This window comes from Dicentrarchus labrax, unplaced genomic scaffold (genome assembly GCF_905237075.1).
Source record: "Dicentrarchus labrax unplaced genomic scaffold, dlabrax2021, whole genome shotgun sequence".
NCBI lineage: Eukaryota > Metazoa > Chordata > Actinopteri > Moronidae > Dicentrarchus > Dicentrarchus labrax.
This window is the reverse complement of record NW_026136711.1, coordinates 13,359,267-13,384,706: the sequence shown is the minus strand read 5'-3', so window position 1 is coordinate 13,384,706 and position 25,440 is coordinate 13,359,267. Positions and strand designations below refer to the sequence as shown.

At 42.3% G+C, this 25,440-nt stretch overlaps 1 protein-coding gene across 8 annotated transcripts in view; it reads right to left on the bottom strand.

The window, feature by feature from the left end:
* Window positions 1–25,440, bottom strand: part of magi1b (membrane associated guanylate kinase, WW and PDZ domain containing 1b) — a 131,139-nt gene that overhangs the window by 60,983 nt on the left and 44,716 nt on the right. For all 8 annotated transcript variants that reach the window (XM_051414443.1, XM_051414445.1, XM_051414446.1 and 5 more), the window contains exon 2: window positions 11,486–11,602. In XM_051414443.1, the coding sequence (XP_051270403.1) occupies window positions 11,486–11,602 (117 nt within the window). The remainder of the gene's footprint in view (window positions 1–11,485; window positions 11,603–25,440) is intronic.

The window sequence follows — 25,440 nt, the reverse complement described above, 5'->3', positions numbered from 1 at the left end:
GATTAAAAATAACACATAAACAAAACGGGGGGGGTAATGATGGTTAACTGATCGGTGCCATGAGTGAAAAGTAGGCCATCATAAATGTGTTTGGCAATGATTCATTATCATAATTGTTCTATTAATAGGCCCAGCTATTCTTATTCGGCTTGTGTGCAGGCATTCAGGTCATTCAGGACAGGAGTTATTTCAAAGAGTGCATTTTAAGTAGTTAGCGACTGACATGGAAACAATGGCAGCACTCAAACTCTGACAGTGTTTTGGGGATATTTTTGGTTTTCTCCAATAGATAAGACGCATGAATCATTGACAAACACAGTTAAATGTATGTGCTAGCTTAGAGAAGAAGCGGTTATCTGCAAAGCTTGATTAAAATTTTCATGAGCATGGCCCAGTGGACAGCCCAGGAAACCTGTGGTACTCACTCCCTCTGCTGCCCTCCCCTCCTCCACTTCATTCTTTCCATTCTGTCCATGTTTTGTTTGTTCCCTCTTTTACTGGTCCTCTCATCTGTTCCAGTTCTTCAAATCTGTAACCTTAGCAACTCTCTCTTTTAATCTTTAAACCACTATTCATCTACTCTTTCTTTCATACAAAGAATATTAAGGAAGTTAATGCCACAGACTCCCCCCACCCATCCTCTGATCCGCTCATTTGTGTTTTCTCTGTCTCCAGTAAGTTTGGCAGATGTGACAACTGCCTGTGTGGCCGGGCAAAACTGTTCCTGCTTTCGGGTTTGACTAGAGGACAACTGTGGGTTTTTTCTCAAGCCGCCGACTGAGTCTTGCCAAAAGCCCAAACTCCATTTTGCCGCTCTGATGTTGATGATGTCATGTAATCCAGAAGAACACCAAATAACTACTGCTTCATTCCTCTTGGCTGCCACTCATTTAAATGACCACTCGTACCGAAATCCAGATGTGAAGGATATTGTTGATTCTCTCATATTGTACATGGAGTGAAATTCAAATGTTTTGCTCAACTGATCACCCGTATAGACCTTTGAATGCCACTTGAGATCTACATTTAAAAGAGTACTCCAGATTTCACACTGAACTCTTATAACATTGTCGAAACTCGTGATGGACTCCCTCCGGAGCCACAAAAACTTTATTCACAAGACCTGTAAACAGACTTTTATATGTAAAATCAGTGGAGTTTAACTAAATAACCTGAACATGAGAACATTAACAATGTAGATTAAAACAAAACAATAATATTGAACAACAACAAATGCCTATGGCTAAAAAGCAACATTTCGGTTTGGTTTATTCTGCTTTAGTCTAACTCTGAGGTACAATGTGTTTACCTCACATTCCTCTACTGTCCGTAGTCTGTGCACGTCACTGGAGAGAAAGTGGAGCGAAGGGGTGAAGCAGCGAGCCAATGTGTTATGCGCTCTAACAGATCTGGCTCCCTCTCTAATAAAGATGGGGTCCTCAACATATAGCAAGCAAATGCTTTTCTTTAGTCTTGTCTGTATTAAGGGAAACAAAATTGCCCCGTGCACTGAATCATGCTGCTTTGAAATGAAATGTGATGACTGTGTTACATTAAGGGCAGGCCTAGTAGTGGATTGAATTAACCCGCTGTATGTCTTTCAAAGAGTCCAGTCATTTCAATTTCAAACGCATTGCACGTATGCCATCTACTATATCTCCTACACAGACAGCAGACCATGGAACTGTGCAAGAAAATGTTCTCTATAATTCATACATGAGCGCTCTAACTCTGCAAGGTATTTATGGTTTTTGTCTTATGGCAGTCAGAGCAAACAAAGCAGGACACTAATGGAAGTAACACGCATTATGCATGTGGATAAATACCATACAATCATGTGAAATTTTTCTAGTGTAATCTGGCAGACATGGTTTTTCAAACTGATCACATTTGCCTGGTTATGTTGGGTTTACTGTAGCATCTGCCTTGCTGAAATAAGTGGTCACATAAAGGAATATCGTATGTAGCTGATGGATGATCATAGCAAAACATGGTGGATAATGGCCCTGCCTTGAAAATCTGGCAACATTCAAAGACCCAACTGTTGTGCAGAAGCTATTACAGAAGCATTTCTCTAAATCTCCACAATAAACATGCTCTAATGTCAAGCTAGCCAGCTAGTCCACATTTTCCAAGAAGATACTGAGGCATGTCTTCATGGATAATTTTCAAAAAACAGACGACGGTATGCATGTGCACACACACAAACACAAGGGGGGTGGGTACTCCCCGTCATATTCCAAAACCAAAACAGATCCATCCACCATCTTTGCCACAGCTAGCCTGCCAGTGCTTCTTTTTTTTGGGGGGGGGGTGAAACACATGCACACACACACACACAAATGAGGGGTGACGAGCTGACTGGGGTTTGTCAGCTCGGCAGGGGGATGGAGCCATCTGTCCCAGTAAAGGGTTAATCCAACCAAAAAGCACAGGCCGCAGATTCCAGCATTTTCCAGCATTTTTCAGTCCTCAAATTTCTAGCTACATTCTGGCTACTTTTTTTTTTTTTTCTTTTGGTTTTGTGGGGAGGAGGAGGGGGTTATAGCCGTCCAGCTCAACCATCTCACCTGATTCTTCCCATGTGGTGGAGGAAGGGAATTAAATGTTGAAGGGGGGAGTTTTATTATGGTTTTTCAATGATTGGCACGGATGACAAAGCACTCCATCCCATCATTTAGGATGGAGTGTTTTGTCGGGGGAGGGTGTTTTCACTGCTCCGGCTGGCTGAAAGAGGCTTGCAATGAAGAGACGATGCACACACACACACACACACACACACACATCACCACAATGAGATCGAAACAGGCCTTTCTCTGGACCTTTGACGTGCTCCATTTTTTCCCTTCATAAGCAATGCTTTCAGCACTAAATGATTCCCATACAGAGTGATGGGAGGGAGGGAGGGAGGGAGGGAGACGGGGGGGGGTCTGAGGACCGGGGGAAGGGAAGAGAGACAGAGATTAGAGTAAGAAACAAAAAACCTTAAGGGTTGAGGTAGTGCAGTGTGAAGCTAAATCAGCCAGAACCCTGCCTGAAAATGCCCCCCACACACACACTCACACAGCCGGCCTTTGTCTTTTTATTCCACCCAGAAAAAAAGCACCATGGGCTTTCTACTACCTACAGCAACATGGAAATGGAAAAGAGAGTCTTTAAAACGATACATTTAGAGGGGCGGGGAGGGAGTAGGGATGGAAGGATAGAGATGGGGAGGGGGGGTAATCCAGACACGAGATGGATCGAGGGGGGAGAGAAAGAAAGAGGGAGGATGAAGGAGAGGTAGAAGCTAACCTTAGCATCCTGGAAGCTCTAGACAGACAAACAGACAGGCAGCAGTTTGCTGCTGGAGGTAATGGCTTCCAATATGATCAAGCATGTCAACAGATCCCATAGCCTTAATACAACCATCGCAGGACTGGAGGGCTTCCACTAGAAACACACATACTGTACACGGGAAGTGACACTTTGCACACACACACAGAGGCATTAAACCAGGGCACAGCCACACACAGACAGACGCACGCATACCTGAGACAGACAGACTCAGACCGACACACACAGCTTCCGTTTGACCACAACACATCAGCCTCCATTACTGCCAGCGATGTGCCTCCGTCTCCCTCACTCTGCTCCGGATGTCTTCCGCCTGATGCACAGCCATCCTCGCAGCCTGCCTGCCTCTCCATCTCTCTTCATCCCAACCCCCAACCATTAAATCACAGCAACCCTCAGCCCTCTCTCAAAATGAAACACAAGACAAAATACCTCAGTTAAGGGAGCCTGTGAGGGGCTTCTTCTCCTACAGTCCACAGAACAACACCACGTCGACAGGAGACAGAGGGAGGGAAAAAAATCCAATCAGGTGTGGATGAGTGGATGAAAAACCAGTGCAGATTCACATTTCCGTCTCCTTTCCACCCTCCCCTTCTTCCTCCTGTGCGTCTGTCCTCTGTCCAGCTTTGGCTTTGTGATGCTAAGCTAATGGGAGCTAAGCTAAGCAGGATCCACACATTGGCTTATAATGCGCTCCGTCTCATACCCACACACACCAAGGCTAGGCTTCTCTCTCTCTCTCTCCCCCTCACTGACTGAGCCCCGCTGTCTCCCGTCTCGCAGGCACCCACTTGCACCCGCCCACCTCCCCCCTCTCCCCAGCTCTCTCACTCCCTCCCCTTCTCTTGGCTGTTCACCCCTATTCTTTCTTGTTCTCACAGATCCCGTCCGTTTTTTTGTTTTTTTCTCCCTCTCCCTACATCTCCGTTTCTTTTTGCTCTTCCCCAGACACCGGTGTCCTTACACACACAAACTCATACACATGCTCCGGGTGTTTAACAACTTTCAGACAACTCATCCTTGACCAACATGTGAAGAGGACCGGAGTCAGGGGAAGTGTGGAATAGACAGACTTGAGACCTAGAGAAAAGGTTTGTGACAAGAGCTGGGCTGGAAGGCATGGACTAGAATACGGCTGCAGAGAAATGAACATGTCAGACGCAAAAGAAGTTCATGCACAATTTCTAAATCACCAATTATTTGAGGTGTTTCAAGCCCAGTAAATAACGGTGACAAAAAAGGCTAGTAACACAAAGCCACCAGGATGTCAGTGGGAATGAGCCAAATATGGAAAATTCCAAAAAGAAGGAGATCAAGTGTCTCAGGGTTCATACAAGATTCAAGATAAAATATGGACTAACAAGAAAGACAAAGTCAAACTGGCCAACTGGCACACATCTGTGCATGCTCAAGTTAAAAAAAAAGCCAACTCCGCATGTGCAGGATTCATTTGTTATGCTCTATGGTCAGAGGAGGGGGTTTGGAACAGCAGTGAGAAAATGTAAATGGGAGGAAAGTCAAAGGTCACGTGATGTGCCATTTTAAAAATCAGATACCCCTTAAATGTGACCCACATTCGTACTTTACACTAATTCTAAGCAGACATTTTCATAGTAAAACTCACAATGTTAGGAAGATGCAAAGACAACTTGGTTTGCTTTCCTTGGGTTTTGAGTGTGGTGTTGATGGACACTTTTGTTCCACGGTGCAATATGCATATGAAATAGGAGTAACTCACAGCTGGAAAAAATGAAACTAATTGTGGGCGGTGGTGAGACAACTCCAGACACACCCCAGAAAACACGAAAATGGAGTGTGAGTTGGACAAGATTTTGCTTTCTCTTTGTTATTTTTTCCAAGAAGCTTTTAAAAGACGCAATTTGAAACAACATCATGTAACTTTTCCACCTTAAAACAACAGCTTCAAAATCAAGAGTTGTAATATCTGCACCTTACGACTGTTCTTACACTGTGTAACTTTTGGTTTCGGGTTGGAACAAGTGCGTAACGCTTTACGGCGAACACAACCAACAATGCCACTGATTGTTTCACTGGTTTTCCCCCTAGTGTCCTCTGGCTGCTTCAGCTCCACTCCCTGGAAAGTAAACTGCTGCTAAATGTTGCTGGTTAGCTTAGCCGTACTGCTCAGGACTGGGTGCTTAGAGCACCAGGGCATTGTCGATGTTTAAACTGGTAGCAGCAGGAGGACGTTTTCATGCCTGGGACTGGGGGGAATGCCAATGGAGAGCAGCACCGGCATTATGCCAGAACTGGAGCCGGGAGAGCGGGCAATGTCACCGGACTCAGCAGCTTCTATGGACATAGCTAATGGCAGAGGCTAAGAGAGACCTAAGAAGATGTTAGAGGAGGAAGTTGTGAAGAAAAACGGAGAAAGACCGCCAGAGTAAACCTCGGACTGGCTTTTATTTATTGGAGCTTTGTGACATAAAAGGCTGCTGGCCTTCTTGCTGCTGGACTAGTCAGTAATATTAGCTGGCTTCCTTATGGTGTTACACACAAATAGATAAATACCAAATCTTACATAATGTTGCACTTGGAACCTAGATTATTTACTACTAGTACAAAACATTACAGCATATTCACACTGACAATACAGTATACTTGGAAGATTCCTATACATAGTATATACAGTGGTATTAAATATAGTTCAGATTCTGGACACAGCTTTAGTCACTCTTAGCAGCAGCATCCTGTTGAAGGATGTTTTCAATACCTGCCATGTCCTATAGGTCCTAAAAAGATTAGTCAGCATCCAAACACACAAACAGGTCTTATGTAAAAGCTGTACTAGCAGTGCAGCATGATGATGATCCACAATATTCTGCTATACACAAAGGGTGTTTTCATACCAATAGTTTGTTTGCTCTGGTCCCAATCAGTTTCTTTTAGTTCTACACCTTTTCACACAGAAAAATATCCAAACGAACCAAAATGCATCACTACAAACCACGTGAGACTATTCATTTTGGTCAGATGTGTCTGGGGCCGGAGCAAGAAAGCAAGGAAGAAGGTCCCGTGTTCTGTGAGAGAAACATTGCTATGCAACACCTTGGTTCATTCTCCATCATCCCAGAATGCAAAGCACACCTGGCTACAGGAGCTGTTTAGCTCAGATTTGCGGAGTACACCTGGTTGTTGGATCTGATCGAGGTTGGTCGGTTTCCCACCACAAACAAACCACTCCAGAATACATTTGGGACTGGACCGAGACCACCTCCTCTCAAGGGTCTCTGTGCGTGATTACTGAATTTACACCTGCCCAACAAAATATCAGACCCAGATAGGCTCAAATAAGCATCTGCATTTACATCCTACACTGCCTGAAACTACCTCTATGCCTATTGTCCTGCACTCGTGTGCGCCAGTCAGTGACTGAGTGTGTGCATACAATACATTGTGTGTGGGTGGGGCAATGGGGGCTTTGAGTCTGGGGGACTCCACCCATCATTCACTCTGTTTGACAACATTCCTTTGACTCCTGCTAATGGAGTTAGCTATACAAAAACTTTCCCATCAGCATCAATTCAGCTCCTATTGTTTCCTTCGCAACCTCCTTTTGATCCACCTGCAGCATGCTGGGATCCCATAGTCCAAATGTAATGAAACTGATCCTGGTATTGTGTGGTGCCTCCCCTATGGTTATGTAGAAGAACAGGATCGGAATCATTATAAAACACATGTTTAGGGGATGGACAACAAAAAATGTCATATATCACACTACATTAAGTTAACATAGTTACTTTAAATCAGGGGCCATTGCTATTCTGGGGAAACCTATCCAAATAATATACAGGCCTTAAAGAAATAGTTATTTGAAACTTCACTTTCTTGCCCAAAGTTAGTTGGTACTGCTTCTGGACAGAGCCACGCTAAACATTATCATATTTAAGGTAAGTTAACCTGCTGTTGGCTGTGGCTTTATATTTACCATCAACAAGGAGACAGTCTGTCAATTTATCAATTATTCCTAAATCCAGATGATCTGTTTTAATACAGACGTTGTATCCATCTGTGGCCATCCTGTCAGCTGCAGTGTGAAGTGCAATACAGGGCAAAGCAAACTTGGCTTTATGATTCAGTGTAAATCAACTGAGAACTGGTAAAACAGGAAGGATCTGTCATTGGAAAGACATGTGTTTACACAATACAACATCCCTTGTGTAATGCATGTCAAACAGCGGACACACACACACGGAGTATTTGACTGACATACACTCTTCTTGCCTGATAAAAGTCAACAAAGCCAAAATCTTCCTTTCCCCTATCTTGATGTACCTTCTGCTGTTTAGGAAGTGAGTGAGAGCATTTCTTTTGTTCAGGTGACACAATGTGATTGCATCTGTGAATGCAATCTGTAATCTCACTGAACCAGCACCAGAAAGGCTGCCTTTGTATACGCCGTAGAGGCACACACACACACACACACAGGCAGAAACATCACCAAATCAGCAAAGTCAAGTCATATGTGTACATATGTTTATGTTAGCTCGACAGGCTAGCTTGAGCCAGCGTTGATGTGAGTGAGTGCTTTTGCATCCCTCTCTCTCTCTCTCTCTCTCTCTCTCTCTCTCTCCACCCTTCCCCCCTTCTTGCCCCCCTCCCACACCCAAACTCCACCCCACCCCCATCTCCATCTCCATCCCCGCGGCTTCAGCCCCCACCCCACTCCGAGCCATCCTCTTAGCCTATATACGGGTCGTCCAATCGTCTGTGCTGCTAGCCCCGCAATTCAGCACACACGCACGTGAACACTAGCCCCTGCAGACCTCGCTCATTTGAGAAGCAAACACCAAGTCATCAGCATCACAACAACCACAGCAGACAATACTGCTACTTGCCTAGATGCAGGAGAGACCAGAGCTCCCTTTTCAAGGCTGGTAGACACAGAATGCTGAGCTGTAAAATCAGCTGTAAACCAAACAGAGCATTCGTCTCCTCTTCTTCTTCTTGCTACTGCTCCGATCAACTGGCAGGAAAAATGAGAGAAAAAGAGCGATACAGAGGGAGAAAGGGAGCAGCAGTGAGAGCAGTGAGAGGGCGAGAGGCAGAGGTGTTGGGGGGGTGGTTGGGGGGGTCAGGAATGAGAGCAGGATAGAGGGGGTGGAGGGTTGGTGGGGATAATGGGAGATTGGGAATGCTGAAAGCATGGATGGGGTGACCACAAGGGAAGCCGACGGACGCCTCAGCAGATGGGGGAGGGTGAGAGTGCTGTGCTTCAAATTTTAGCAGGGTTATGGGAACAACTGACTTTTTAGAGATGTAAGTGAGGAGGAGACTAGTTTATGTTTACAACCAACTTCATAAAGTATCAGAAGGTGGACAGGTCTGGTGGACTTCACTGAATCTCCAATTTAGTTTTATATTGTGTTGGTTATTTCTTGGACTGTCTTTTTATAGTGCCCAGCTAGTTATGACATGACTAAACAGAATGAAAAGTGGCCCCCAATAGTGTTGCATGAATTATGAAGAAACAAATATTTGTCCATTCTGAAAAGAAATGGCTAATCCTGAAAAATGCCAATAAGCATATTGACAGTGTATTCATTTATTCAGTTCTAAACTAGTCAAGGGTAAGCCTGCAAGTGTAGGGACTACTTCAGGCTTGAATATGCGTACACGGACAGCTGCAGAAACAACATATAACTCATATTTTGTTGTTGCACTCTATATTTCTCCAACTGCTGCTGCATCACTGCTGACAAACAACCTATTTTGATTACTGACCAGCTGACAAATGCACAAAATGTTTCTTGTCCATCATCAAGTCAAAACTACATACTTGACTGTGAATGTGGCTCAAATTGATATAGTCAAAAAAAAGACTTAACTAACAGACTGTTGTTCATAAAATTAGGCATTTTCAGATTGGAGGAACTTTTTCAAGTTCTAAGAAAAGTTGGACGGACAAATGTTGCGCAGTAGAGACGTTGCTATACCAACCGCAGGCTGGCTTACGTCACTTCACTTCTGAACGCAAACGGGAAAAAAAAAACCTTGAATGTATGACGTTCTATGGCGAGCTCCCAGTGGGCAGTTCTTCTTCTTAGGGACTCTTCAGAACGGTTAGGTCCAAAAACGCCTACTGTGTACTAGAAGGGGTCACATGAATGTGCAGAGAGTTTGGTTGAGTTACCATTTTGCCTGATTTGAGGCAAGAAAAAAACTCAACATCCACAGCCACACTTCTCCATCTGTTTCTCCACCTGCTTGCTGTGCATTACTCACACCTACACACCTACACATGCACATGGACAGTGCTTTTAACACCCTTTGGACATATGTCAGCATGGACACACACTAACCTCTCAAAAACACAAGCCAAAGCAGTCACAGTATGTATGCTTTCCTATGCAATTGCTGTGTTGGTCATGTCTTATTGTGAGTGTGAAGGGCATAAGGGAGTACTTATTCATGGACTGTGCCCACTGTAACATGCCCTCCCATAACACAAAGAAAAAAAATTAAGCTGTGGTGAAGTATTTATAAATATAATATTCCTGTGACAGTGCGACCCTCCTTTTCAAGACCATAACAAGAAAAACTTTATAATCCTATAAAACATATGGCCAGGGGAACACCTTCATGCTTTGTTTACCGCTAACAACACCAGGATTTTTACTAGTGTGCCATAGACCACTCAGTGATTAAAATGGCCATTATGTTCAGACCCCCACCCTCCACCAGTGTCTGGCTGACATATGGCAGTGGAGGTAATGCACATAAAGTCCCTTAAACAAGCCTCCTGAATACAGATAGTAATTTGCGTGAGAGGGCCATGAATAAACTAATTGAAAAGCCAATGGATGAGAACCATTAAGGGAAAAGCATGGTTTAGGGAAGGGTAGGTGCCCCCTCTCTAGTCGGAAATTAACAGCAAAACAAAAACAATCCAATATGCTAACGCTTGTTGGTGATGTATGTATGATGAAGAATGCAAAAAGTAATTACCAACAAAAAAGTTTTTTTCAAGTTTGCATACACCAATTTAATTTGCTATTAAAAAATATGTGTTTATTGTAGACCCCCAACCCCTCACCCCACCCCACCCCTAGAGAGAATTACACAGTTATTACTCCACTATTATGGCGTTAATGCTACAATGCCCCATCCTTAACACCAATGCCATCTTCAAGGGTTGTTTTTATAGCAGGGAAGCATAAACCACTTCAAATATCTACTTCAGCTTTTGTGCAGCCACGACAAGAGAAATATGCAGCATCAAAAAACGAATGTGCCTTCAGATCTTTGCAACAGTCGGGGGGAAAAAAAGCCAAAAGACACAAGCCTTTATTCCTGGATTACACTGCTTGCTTTGGCAGAGGATATACTGGTTAGTGATCGAGGGTGAGGGACTCGGATGAAGCCATAGCACCTATAATTACTGGTGCTATTGATCCCTCTGGGATGAAGAGGGATGATGTGTGATAAAACCGATCAACCCATGACAAGAGGTTAGTTCCAAGGAGGATATTAAGTAATCAGCCTGGCTAACTGTATGGCCAATATTGGCCAAATGGCAAAGGAACCATGCTCAGATTAGACTGAAATAATCAGGATTAATTAGATAACCATCCAAAGTGTCTGTGTGAGGTGACTACACTCAGTCATTACTGGGAGGTAGCCTGAGCCTGAGGGCCCCTGGCAGCCCTGCCCTCTGAGTTGCCCAAAGAGCATGTGCTGTAATCTTAATCTTAAATATGTTTTTAAAGATGTATTGCAAGGAAGCCTCAAAACCTTTAAATACATGAATGGTATGTTTTTATTAATTAAAAAGTATATTGAGAAAAGCCTTTATTATATGTTACACAATTCCAATTCACATTTCAACCCTATATATGAAATTGCCTAAAAGGTGAAAAGACACACCACTGTTATTCTATGGAATTCTGACATGGTTGTTAGTATACAGAGTTGCCCTTCTGACAATTTTCTTCCTTTAGGTAGCTGTCATTCTCAAAATGGTTGGCGACCCCTGGTGTAAAGACTGTGTGTAAAGAATATCATCAGGAACTGAAAGAATGGCTCATATAAATGCCAGCACACGGAGAAGACAGGAGAGCAGGGAGAGAGATGTAAAACATGAGATAAAGGAATGACAGAGTGAGGTGTAAGATGGTCATGGACTCACAAGGCACGGCGTGGCGGTAGAGGTTGTCTCGGATGGTCTGCTGCAATTCGTGGTCAGGCGACGATTTCTGGAAGCGCTGGCTCAGATAATGCTTCAGGTCCTTGTTCAGCTTACTTCCTGTCATTGTGGACACAAACAGGAAAACATGTGTGAACGGCATCAAAACAAACTAAAAATAAGGCTAGCGGACATGAGCACAACACAAGAGTCAAAATGACGCTGGTATAATTCACAGTGAAGTGTCAAACGACCACTCAGTTTGGCTCCCACGAAAAGAAATACACAAGTTTATCCTGCAACCACAGCAAAGCTAGATGCTGTGTACATAGCTGTGAATTGTACACTTGCCATTGTCACTCGGAGGGGTAGCTGGCTGCACACTCTACCTCTCCAACCAGCCAGGGCTAGGCAAAACTAAGACTGCTAGCACCACGGCTAGCCCTGTGAATCAGCCCTCCCACTGCTACGCCATCTGGCCTTCAGACACACATTAGGCTACTGAAGGGCAGCGCGGCTGGAAAGTGTCCCTATGCGTGTGTGTGTGTGTGTTTGATTCTGAATGTGTGTCCATGTGTGGCCATTAGAGGCGGTGCTATGTGTGCAAACACAGCACAAATAATATGACAAACAGAACAGAAAGAACGCGCGTAAATGCACAATGTTACACATGTAGAAAAATGTAAGAATTTATCTGATGAATATGACAATGTCTAGATCTAAATTCAATAACATTGCTGCTTCAAGCAACAACAAACATCTTCTCACGTTCTATATTAGTGCATGTCCCATTATTTATTATCCAAGTGATTTATCTCCCATCTTTGCGTGGCTGCTGAGACCATTTTTAGTTGTCTTGGGCAAACAACCAGTCATAAAAGGCCCTGGATCTTGTTTCCATGGAAACTGTGTGTGTGTATGTGTGTGTCTGTGTGTGTGTGTGTGTGCCGTGTGTGTGTTTAATAAGATGATTGAGATTGTTAGCATAGTACAGAAGAGAATTCTGCAGTGGTTGGCAGAATGATTGTAGGTTCATACTTTAAAAATACAATTGAGACACAACATGCACTTCCCACAGACATGATATGACTGCTTTTTATTTAAATGTGACCCAAGATTTTGTCTGTCATTCATATCGACATTAAATAACAAAAGTGGAGGAGATGCAAAAATTTAATTATGGTCACACTGCTGGTTTAGAAGCTGTCAGGCTCACACTGCAATTAAAATGTCAATATACGGCACTGGTGGAAACACAAAAAACATTAACTGCTACGCTTTTAATAAAGACAGGCTTAAATTGTGCTTCTTTATATGTTTTGCTTCTTTATACACACAAAACAAGTGAATGGGACTGTTAAAAGCAGTGCTCTCAAATAAAAGTTTTCTTTCAGATGAGTTGTCCAGACTTGATCATCTTTTTACTGGCTTTATTGTTAGAAAGCAAACTTAGTTAATATACTTTTATTAAACTATAGTTCTATATTAGGACTCATGACAACTGTAGTGAGTCCAGTGTCATGTATACATACATATTTAATTGTAGCTAATAGACAATGTGGCTGTTTGTTAAACACTGTTGGAGGAAGAAGTCTTCAGCCCACCGTCTAAGCTCCTCCTGTGTGGAAACTCTGCTCCTGGCTCTGTCCCATCCAGACATATCACTGTGTAGTAATCCTCACAACAGGTCACAACGCTCAGGCCAACAAGAGAGCCTAATACACACCCTGATGTGCTCTTGTACACACCAATTACTGGAGAGCAATGGGCCCCCAACTGGCTGTGTGACTGTGTCTGAGTGCTACTTTTGTGAAATCTGTAACATGACAGAACTCAAAAAAAGACCTAACAAAGGGGCCATATAAGAAGAGATAAGAGCACTACTGAGAGGGACAAGGCAACACAGGCAGCTACAGGTACCCAAGTCCTAATATATAGCTACAATCTTTATAATTTGCTATCTAACTTTATGCACTCATATCAAATTATATTAAAAAGTTCACTAACACACACACTTGGGTTTTACCTCAAACATATAATTATTAGTTTCCCCGCAGAATACATATTTATTCAACATCTTCTATGGTCTTGTTTTTGGTAATGTTAAAGCAGATTTTTTATTGCACAAAATTTGGGGACTTGAAAGAAACAGATTTTTAAAAAACAATAGTAAAAATTAGAAAAGCAGTGGACAAGACAGTCAGTCTTAGTATGGGTCAAGCTCCAAAAATGATAGATCCTACCATTCCATATGCAATTGTACGAACCAGCATTGTTGCTAATGGAAGAAGGCTGCTGTTAGACTACTTTACTCAAACTTTGGCTTGCCTATGGGGAAGTAGCATTATGGTAAATGGTGCGTGGGCCAACAATGGCAAGCTATTTGAATTAATCTGAACCTTGTGAAATGTTTGTTAAAAAAAAAAAGGAAAAGCAAAGTTAGCTGATAAGACTGATTATTGTGAGCCATGAGATGAGTGAGCTAAAGGGATGACGAAAATAAGTAAAGGGGGAAGAGTTCAATTCCAAAAACTGACTAGCCATGTGCTTGATGTATATAAAGTTATATTTTGGATGGTCATTTGGTTGGTAAAAAAGGAAAAAAAATAAAAATTTGGACAGTGGACAATGTGAGCAGTATTTAAGAAAGCTAATCTGACTGACGTCCTTGTATGTGGTTGATCACTAGTGTGGAAGCAACAGCACCTCAAGGAGCTATTACATAAGCTTTAATCCAGTTACGCAGATTCTGTCCTCTTTTCACTCACTCCTTGTGTATGGTTATCTTGATGAAAACAACAATGTTTTAATTAGAATGAGCAGAAATCCTACAGTGACAGTGTGAATGGAGAGGCCCCGAAGGACTGCCGCACTGATGAATGAGGGGAAGGTAATCACATAGGGATGTGTCGATCCAGTAGATAGCACTATCTGTCCTCCCTCTGTTTTTGGCCCCTTTGTAAGTGTCTACTGATCAGCATCTGGTATCAATACATTGTTCTTAATAGTGTGTGACATCAGCGAGTGTCTGAAATAAAATCGGGACCAGTACTTGCGTGGACGAGGTTGGGACCAATGCCTGACATTAAAAGGATGAGTGACTTAGACAAAATAGGAAACTGTTTGACCAACTGATTTTTAGGACGTGACGGACAGTTTAAGCATGCAGTGTCCACAATGCCCTCACAAGAATCAGAAGATAACTGACCACTAGCTTTTCATTGGATGGTGCTGAGGTGTTGGCTGGGACCAAAGTATGCATGGGGTCTGGGAGTTAGCTCAAACTCATTTTGTGGCTACCCAACATAATATGTTGTTTCTGGTCTGAGATCAAATACCTTTCCACCACATTTCCTTTCTCTTTCTCTTTCCTGTCCATTACTTAAAATAACAGTGGACTACTTTAAAACCACTCTTCTGAAGTGCACCCACAATGTGTGGATTTCAGTCTTTTGGTTGGCTCCAAATTGGGTCTAGCTCAGTCCAACTGTAGTGCAAGTACAATCAACTGTGTTATCTTAGAGATCAATATCCTGTGGATGCTTCACCAGCAATCTGTCACCCACCTTATCTGCAGAAGGTTAAGCATATCACAGCTCACCTCCATTTAAGCCTTTAAGGCAGCTAGTCAGCTCCTTCAAATCAATGCCAAGTATGTTAACGCAATAAGCCCATTAACTCTTACCGCGCTGCCTTGCTCTGTTATGGTACTACATTAGTGGTCAACCGATATGGGTTTTCTAATGGCCGATGCCAATATTTACAGAAAAATACATTGGTTTATACTGTAGATTTCAGAATGTAACAGTATGGTAGAAGAGACACAATTCAACTGCATTAGCCAGTAATGGTTTTAGATGAGCTTATTTGGTGTCATTTAGGAGAAAAGTATTAACATTTAGAAAATATTATGGAGACTGAGGAAATGTTGGCAAACATTTGCAGCAGAATATGTGAGAGTTATGGTACAGAGCTAGAATCTAACTTTATCACTACATTCCCAAAACTCACAGAGGAGTGTTAACATTTTTCCCTAGCAGCCCAAACTGACAACGCTGCCTACAGATGTATCTGCAGACGTTTATTGGCCTCGTGACCGCAGACATCAGCCGATGCTGATTACTGCAAAATGCCAGATAATCGGCCAACCAATTAATTGGTCTATCTACAGTGTACATAATGACAAAACAATGCTGACCCTGATTGCAAACAAAGAGCACTGTACTTATCCTTGAGACTTGGATGAGAACAGACTTCATTAGACCAACCTGAAATACAATATAGACCCAATGTGTTTAAAGGCAACATATAGTAGGCAGGCAGGCAAGCAGCAAGACTAGGTTGGGAGAATATTTGGCCTCGCAAACCACCCACCCAAATCCCTCTGCAAACAGATAATTAGAAAAGACATACCCTTCAAACACAGCCCACCTGTTATAGATTTTCCATAAGCCCCCTAAAACAAGCAAGATTTTGAGAAGGAGACACGCAATCCATGACAGAAGGGAAGTGGGGGAGAAGTGGTTTATGCAAGAGAGGGGGAGAGAGAGGCAGAGTCTGTCACACAGAAAAAGAACATCAGAGTAAGTCAGACAAAAAACATCAAAAGAGTTTTAGACACAGCTGAAATGTGAAAAGCTCCACTACTTTCCAGGCATCTCCCATTGAGCCCACCCCTGCATCCCTTAGCTCTGATCAGCCAGCCAAGGCCCTGCTCAGACATGCAGTGCCAGACATGGCACCAGCCAGACCCTCCGCTGGCAGTTGACATCTGTATTCACAGCATGGAAAAACCCAACTTCACAGAAACTCAACCCTATTGCTCGTAGTGGGAAAGGAAAAGTTTGACCGATTTCTGCTGATTTGGAAATGGCAGGAGTCACAGAGTTGTACGGGTCCTTCACGCTCCAGATGAGCAGTGTCATTACATAGTGGAGAGCCCCCGGTAACTTGCTCGATATTCAAAGCCTACAGCTACGATTTATGCAACAAAGATGTCTTTGTATGGCCCAACTGCCGTTTCTGAAATTAATTGTACTTGTGTGTACTGTTGAAAAGTAGCTGAGGTTGTTGATTTAAGAACAGGGCTCAGGCCAAAATCCAAACTTACACTGGAAGATGGCCTGTAATGGATCTCGTGCCACCAGCAGGTCAAAGTTTTCACTTATCCACTTAAGTGAAATATCGCAGTATCTACTGGATGGTTTGACACAAAATTCTATTTTGAACAGACATTCATGTTTCCCAGAGTATGTAACGCTGTGGTTACGGTGAAATGTCTCCACAACTATTGGATGGATTAGAATGGAAATATGTTCATTTCCGTCACAGGATGAATTGTAACAACTCAGGATAATTTCTAAAGTTTATACCTAGCCCCATCAGCAGGTTAAAATTTTAATTTGTCCAATACTTTGGTTTATGACCAAATACCTGCAAAACTAATGACATTCCCATGAACCTCAATTGCAGTCTAACATAGAACTAAGAGATGTTCCAATAAAAAAATTTCATTTCCGATACCAATATCTAAACTTTGCGTATTAGCCAATATGGAGTACTGATCCGATACAGGTGCGTAAAAAAAATTAAATAAATATATATACTGTAAGTGTATACAACTAAGCCTATATAATTGCTATCACTGTTGTATCACTGCTGGGAAGTAGCAGGGTACCATTTTAAATTGTATGGTATACCTGATTTTAGGCAGTATAGGAGAAATTTGAGGAATACTGGTATTGGTATCAGAAGAATTTTAGATAGTACCCCCTCAATGTAGTCGGGATTCTTGTGAAACTGCCATTACAACCTCAATTGCGGTGATACCAAAAAAAAGGTACTATCCACCACTTCTGCTGATGGAAAACCAAAAAGGGACAGTTCTAAGCGAGTCCAGTCTAGCCGAGCCATACCATTCAGTGGGAAATTAGGCATTAGTGTTGTTTAGCTATATTTGGGACAGTCAAAAAAACCTGTACATTTAGGGTTGTAGGTAAGACAGGGGACTGTAGTGTATACTAGATTTTAATTACAAATACCATTGGTAATAATTACAATTCATGGCCTGCCCTGAAATAAATAACAATATCTTAAAAGGTCTTTATGCAGAGGCATCTAAGAAATGTTTTAACTTCAATCAGCACACTGGGCAATGGTAGACACAGTCACCCTCTTAACGCAAAGCACCAGTCTAAGTGACAAAGCACAAAACACAGTCATATGCCATGGTGCCAGCCTGTTTTACACTTAGCCAAGTCAGATTTGGCAGCGCCACCATGTTTGGCTGGGCACTGAGTGTTGTATCGATGTAGAATACACAAACAGTCTGGCATACAAGGTAACAAACAATTTTTTTCCCTTCTCTCTTCAATTGTCTTTTTAACATCAAGGGACATGTTGCCAGGCAGAGGCTATGATTAGAAATGAAGCCTTCATACAGTGGGCTGTTTATTGTTAAATTTAGTTTCTCCAAAGTGGGACATTGTAAAGAAGTGGGCTTTAAAGTCAACTGAATCTGTGCCATTCAAACCTGACCTACTACAAGCTAAATTTAGCTATGAGACATACGCAGACTGTCCAAAGTCATGTCTTAAGTAATCAACTCTTAAGTGAGCAGTCAGTCCATGGCTCTAATTAATCAGTTAATCAGGGCTAATCACCATTTAATTGATTCAACCAGCAGCGGCTATCTACAGTTAACATTTTCATCACCACTGATCAGAGCTTTACCATATGTCATGATGCTTGGGGGGCTCATAGAGAAGTCTAAGAACGCTCAATCTGACCCATGACCAGATTAGGGATCTTATTCTCTTTCCAGCTTGTTAAATGCAGGTCTAGGTGATTAGTGGTAACTAAACCACCATGGTTATTATCTGCTGACACAAGCAAAGTTTATGTATATTCACTGACCTACACTGCAGCCAGCTGAAAGTGATGGAGGAAATGCAAATGAAAAGAATACTTTTTCTTTAAAGCTCTTAAGTAAGGCAGATGAAAAAACAGCAATATAATCTAGCTCTTATAAGAATAAGAAGTCTTAGTCCCAAACCATACTGCAGCGATGAGGAGAAGACCGATCTTTCATATTCACAGAGCAGACAGGTGTGTGTGTGTGTGTGTGTGTGTGTGTGTGTGTGTGTGTGTGTGTGTGTGTGTGTGTGTGTGTGTGTGTGTGTGTGTCTGTGTGAAAATATGAGCTCAACACTACCCCCTATGTTCCTCTATTAGATGTGGCTTGCATCACGGCAAAGGCCGGGCTCTGTATCCATAGCAACAGCTGCCAGATGAGTATAGACTGTAGTGAAGATGGTGATGGTCACAGCCAGCCATAGTCTGCTGCCCCCATCTGGACTAACAGGATATTACAACAACAAAGGACACATCTAACTAACAGAAATAGATATTGAGCAACACTGCAATAGTCACAAGTTTTCAGTATAAATACTGTATTTAGAATCTATGGGACTAGAAATGTATGTATGTATTCATGCACACCTTATTCACAATAAAGGAAGAATAGAAGGCAAGGTTGACACTATGGTTTTTGAGTTGATGGTTTCTCTGGTATCCTGGTTTATGTGACGGTTATCCTGCATGTGGGGGAGTGAATGCTTTCTCCTAGACCCTTGTGGCAGAGACAAGCAGCTTTCCAATCAATGCTTGTGTGAGGTGGTGAAGCTCTAAACTGAAGAGGAAATGCACTCAGTAACTGAGATAATGTATCTGGATATGGCTCTAACAGCATGAGCCAAAACCGTCTATTTCCTCAAAGGAAAATCTATTGTAACCAGCGATGCTGTTTCTCCCAATACTGCACATAAAAAACTCAAGGCCTATCATGAACCATACCACTTCATATTTAACCCTATTAAATATGAACTGGGGCTTTTTGTGAGATTGTTACAGAAATCATTATCCACCCACAGAGAGAAGAAACACAAGAAGAATTCAGTGTCTTAGCTGTTCAGTAATGTGTTTCTTTAAATTGAATGAGCAATGGCAAACATTATGGCTCACTCTGTAGTCGAGGCTGTGCACAGACACAAGTCAGAAAACCTGGTACAGTCTTGTCGCTACAGCTGTGGAACAACAAAAAATCTGCTCCTCGTTGAGTCGAGACAGAAAAACACCAGATCCATGACTGTCAGGGTTAAATCTCTGACGTGTTTTCAACCCTGTCTATATGGTGGTGTGTCCTGGAGCTGCTTGCCTGTTTACTATGTTCCAGATTGCTTTCATTGATCGTCGTCCTCACAAGGAAACGAAAATCCTCAGAGGATTCATTTGAGCACGTGAAGCAGCAAAAGGGCTGCAGTAGGGGGGTCAGTTTCCCTGCTGCAATCTGACAGTGAATTTAGAGAAGCACATTTGTGACTTTTTATAGGTTTAATTACGTGTGTATGTATGTGTGATTCACATGTATTTCTTTTTGGTGTGGGTTATTCGTTAAGTGCCTGTCTAATTTGACAAACATCTGCTAGCCAAGGACTCCTCACACGATAAACAATAATACGGTGGCTGCATCATGATTTATGTGGGTGTTGAACACAATATTGTAAGTTCTACATACAGTATGAGCCTCTACGATTAAAGCTGCCTCCAGAGAGGCTAGTGAATGAGAGGATCCATCATCCACTGACACACACATGATGGCTCTGCATTTACTGTCAACAAGTATTGTAGCAGATGTTATTTTCAACACTAATATCAAAAGTCCGGAAACGTGAAAGACCGAAAGTACAACCCAACCACTATAAAGACTCTGACATCCAGCGCCAGAATCTTCACGGAGCACGGAAAAACAAAGTGAGCCATGATTAACACGAACCGCTGAATTTGAGGCCTCCTTGATGCAAACTTTCTCTAAGCCCGAGATTTGCCCAGCTAATGATGTGATTATTGACTGACTGATGCCTAAGCCAGTGGGACACGAGTATTTTGGAGGTAATTACCTCTCCATCATGGCCCTCTCCTCGCTGACAGGCGGCATTTCAAGACCAATGGGAGTATTAGTCTCCTGTGACAGGCCAGCTGATTGGCTCCCAGATTTAAAACAGGTCCCCCGGCTAAGAGGACAGATCAGCACTTTTACACAGAGAAGGATGGTGAACGTTAGAATGAGAGAGAAAGACAAATTCCAGAAAAGGAATGATCAACAAAACCCTGGGAAATGACGATAAAGGTAAAGCGGAGAATTTTGAGGGAATAACTTTTATATAACTCTTTATACGTTTACAGTCGGAAGAAAATGTGACAGCGAGAGCCTCAGTGTGTGTACGGGTGAGACATCTAGACACTAACAAGGTCATTCTGGGACACTGCAAACCTTCAAACACTTCAACAGTTATTTAGCAAAGTGGTCCTCGTGTTCAAACACAACCAAAGAAGCATGTGTCAGCAGAAAGAAAACCCAGTCTTCAGAACAAAGTCTACCATAAATAAAGAGCAATGAGACAGTTCTTACCTTTAACTTTGATTAAAGCATAAATGCATTTAGAAAATGGAGGAATTCTCTACCTTAATATTACTAGTACTGTTTCATTTAAATACCACTAACAGTAAGTTCACAAGAAAGCAACAAAGATACATGCTGTCTTCCTTGAAATATCATAATCTGGACCTATCAATTACATACACACCTATGCATGCTTTCATAAAGTTGGGAGACTAAGAGACGTGAAAAAAAAGTCAAAATAAAAGCAGCAGAGACTGAGATATCCTTACTTGTAGTCTCTAGGATGGGTTAGGCTCCAGAATGCTGGATCCTACATTTCCTATAATGCAACTCAATGGCATCTTTCATTAGGCCCTCCAAGCCTAGTAAATGCCCACCTGGCATCTTCAAACTTTCAGGCAACTATTTTCACAGGCTGAGCAATATTTCTGGTGACAAGTAAACTTTTAATTGTTGGCAAAGTTCAACTTAAACATGATGTATCCATCTAAATGTCATATGCTCATTTTAAAAAGATTTTCTATCATTGCATTTATTAAACAAGATATGAAACAACAAAGACACATGCCCCTGTCTACACAAACTACAGGAAAATATATCACAATAAAAAAATAAAGTAAGCAACCCAGAGCAAGTCAAGGGAAGACCCTCAGCAAATCACTAGCAAAGCTACAAATAAATGACTGATACAAACATATTACTAAGCTGAACATTTTCCAAGTTTATCACGCCTTACCAGCGGTGAGATGTATTACCATAATATCTTCTGGCCTCTCTACACCCCGATTCCATTTCACAGCAAGATAAATGGGCAACTGCTGGGGTGTAATCAGAGGCAGTGTGCTAAGTCACCCCAGGCCCACAGTGGGTGAACACTGTACTGACAGGCCAACCACTGGTCACAGCCGGAGAGGGAGGGCAGGACAGGGTGAGGGACGGAGGATTAACATAAACAACAGGGGGGCAGGAGGAGAAATTAAAGCCAGGAGAAGTTAAAAGCAAGGGAGTGCGTGAATAGAGAGCAGGCGGCAATAAAGAACAAATAAAAGATTAAAGAGAGAAGACAAATCAGAGGCCGACAACGTGGGAGGTTCCTTGCAAGTGTATTCATAGTCGAGACAGACCCGGAGCGAGGCACGTTGCTCCCGTCTGTCTACAACTGTACAACCAGCTGTTGGGACTCCATGTCTTCATCACAGATTTCCTGGCTTCTAATTGGCCACATGGGGAAGAGTGGGTTATTCTCTATGATTAACCAGGGCAAGCTCATTAACTCTGCCACCAGGGGGCATATGTCACTCAGGATCACTAAGTGTGAGGGATAGCTTGAAAGGTGTGTGTGTGTGTGTGTGTGTGTGTGTGTGTGTGTGTGTGTGTGTGTGTGTGTGTGTGTGTGTGTGTGTGTGTGTGTGTGTGTTTGCCAATGCTGATTACTGGGTGAATTTTCTGATGCCTGTGTGTTTGTGTGTGTGTGTGTGTGTGTGCCTGTATTATAAAGCTGATTACCACAGCTGCCTTCACAGATTCTGAGCACAGATAGTTTAAAGATCACGCACCAAGGTGAAACTGAAGACAACTAACTTTATTTAAACTTTATTGCACATGATAATTCCAGTGCCGGGTTACACCAGCTTACCCAGTACATTTGTCTGTTGATGATAGAGGCTCATCACAATTTCCAAGATTCCCATCAGTAAATCCACACAATTTTTTCTGCTAATCTAAAAAAATGGTGTCAGCATTACAGACACTATTATGGATATTATTGTTTTGAAATTTCAATGTATATAAAACACCTACAACTAACTTTTTTATTTACAAAATAGGTTGTCTTTAAAATGGTCTGTAAAATGTTGAGTGTGAAAGGAATCACAATTTCCTGGACGGCTGCAGTGAAGTCTTCAAATTACTTAATTGTCCTGACCGAGACTTCAAAAACCTTGAGTTAATTAGCACATTAAACCAATTTTCACAATTGAGCAGCTGGAACTACAAAATGCTCGGCATATTGAAAAACGGCTTAAACAATTTATCAATTATCTAAATAGTTGTTGGTTATTATATGCTGATTGATTTATCAATTAATTAACTAATTGCTTTCAGCTCTAAGTAACAATGAAATGAAAATTCATGTCTGGTTGAAAATGTGGCTAACATCAGTTTACATTTTTTCCTTTTTTTAACCACTGATTTCAGCCTTCACATATACACAGTTGACTACTTTATATTCCAGTATTTTCTCTCATTTTCATCCCAAGGTCGGCAGTTCTTCCTCTCCCTCTCATCCTTCTTCCTTTGCCTCTTCCCTTCTTTTGTAATTCATTACTTAACCCCTCTTCCATCATTAAAATCATTATTTCCTTCCCTAAGCCACACCCCAAAGTGGCAAACATCCACCCCTAGTCATCTGCATCAATCCATCCATCCATCCATCCACCCGTCTGTCTCCCTCATGCCTGGAGAGAGCATGACTGACCCACTTTCCTGCCCCCGTCACCCTGTCACACTGCTGACTCAAGACACACTCAAGATGTTGTGTGAATGCACAAACACAGACATACAGCCTCGCTAATGCGGATGAATACATTTGGCAACACATGCACACAAAAGGGACACTCAAACACACCACATCTGCTCACCGATCTAATTTTAGACACAGGATGGGAACACACACGTATGCACGCTAACACAAGAAATAGCTTAAATAGAGATAGAGGGGAGGAAACACTTCAGCACCACATCTATTACTCATGTCTGACAGGACACACAACATGCAAACATACACGTATCGTTTTCAACTTTGTCGATCATTGTTGCCAGTCATTTGAGTTATTGTTATGTGTTAACAGAGAAAATATGTGGCAGCAACATTTATACATATCAGGGTACATACATACAGAGAAGAAAAAAACAATTCTCACACAAGTGTACACACACACACACACACATACATTTAAAGCTGTGTGTGTTTTAGGGTTGTGGGCTAATGGGGCAGCAGTCACTGCTGGTTACGTCTACAGTTGTTTCTGGGTCAGCATCAGGCAACGCTCATCCAGCGCTGCATCCCTTAACAGCTGACTCCAGGCCAGACATGGCAGCAGGCAGGCAGGCAGGCAGGCAGGCAGGCAGGCAGGCAGGCAGGCGCACACACACACACACACACACACACACACACACACACACACACACACACACACACACACACACACACACACACACACACACACACACACACACACACACACACACACAGTAACATAGTTGTAACGCTAACTTCTATCCAGCAGGGGCAGATAAGTATGAATGGTGCACTTGCTATAAACAAGACATTTACTTGACACTCAAAGTAACAAATCCCCATGGCAAAGTACAATAATATAAGTAAATGAATAAATATAAATATTAGGAACTATATCTCTACACTAGATACAACTCCCACTAAAATGAGATGCATTTGACCTATGAATAAGTGGCATACACCCACAAGCCATGCTGCAAGCAAACCCCTAGACACACACACTTGATGAAAGTGGAAATCTCTTTTATCAATTACTCCACCTTGTACTCTCGTCTTTGCATTCAAGCCTGGCAAGTGTGTATGTCCATGTGAAGCTGTATGCGTGCATTGTGCCATGTGCTGTGTGTGCGTGTTCCCCTGTGAACAGAAGCACACACACAGGGCTATAGTTATCTGCAGTGTAGCACTATAGCATGATGAGTGAGATGAAGCCCAGTGAACCATTAAAAGAGCTGTGTGCGGGTTAGATAATTCTGTGTGTAACTGGGTTGCTCAGCTTGCTCTCATAAAGTCGTTACAAGTGAACACAGCCATACGTGCAAACAACAGAATCCACATGCACAAAACTGTCAGCAGAGTATTACGACAGAGGCTCAGTCTGGAGCGGGCCCAGGTCCGAGGAATAGGCCGCCAGTTCACAGCCTTAATCCACCACAGAGGTCTACTTCCAAACCGCGGTGACAACACACTGACGGACAGACACACCCCCCTCTTCTGCTTTCAAACAGTGTCACAGCATGTGAAGCAGCACTCCTTAAGAGATTTATAGGAAATAAATAACTGTCTCCTCTATGTGAGCCATGATGGGCAACACAAAATCATGATATAAATTAAATTTTAAATGTGAAAGAATTCCTTCATTTAAAGGAATAGTGAAACATACCTGCAAGGTAAATATGAAGCTGCAACCAGAAGCCACTTAGCCTAGTTTAGCTTAGCATAAAGACTACTGCTACCATCAAACTATTGCCGGAAGCTTTTTAGCACACTGTGTCTTCTATTTAATTGCAAATGTGTAATGTGTGTATCATAATGATTGGTATTAAGGACTTTCATATATGTTGCTTCTTTCATATGCCTTCTATCTGTCCTGCTATGGATGAATTAAAATAATGAAGTGAAATACAATACACATTATATGCATTTCCTTTTTATTTTGACATTTCAAAGCTTCCATATTCTACATCCATGTCCTTGACT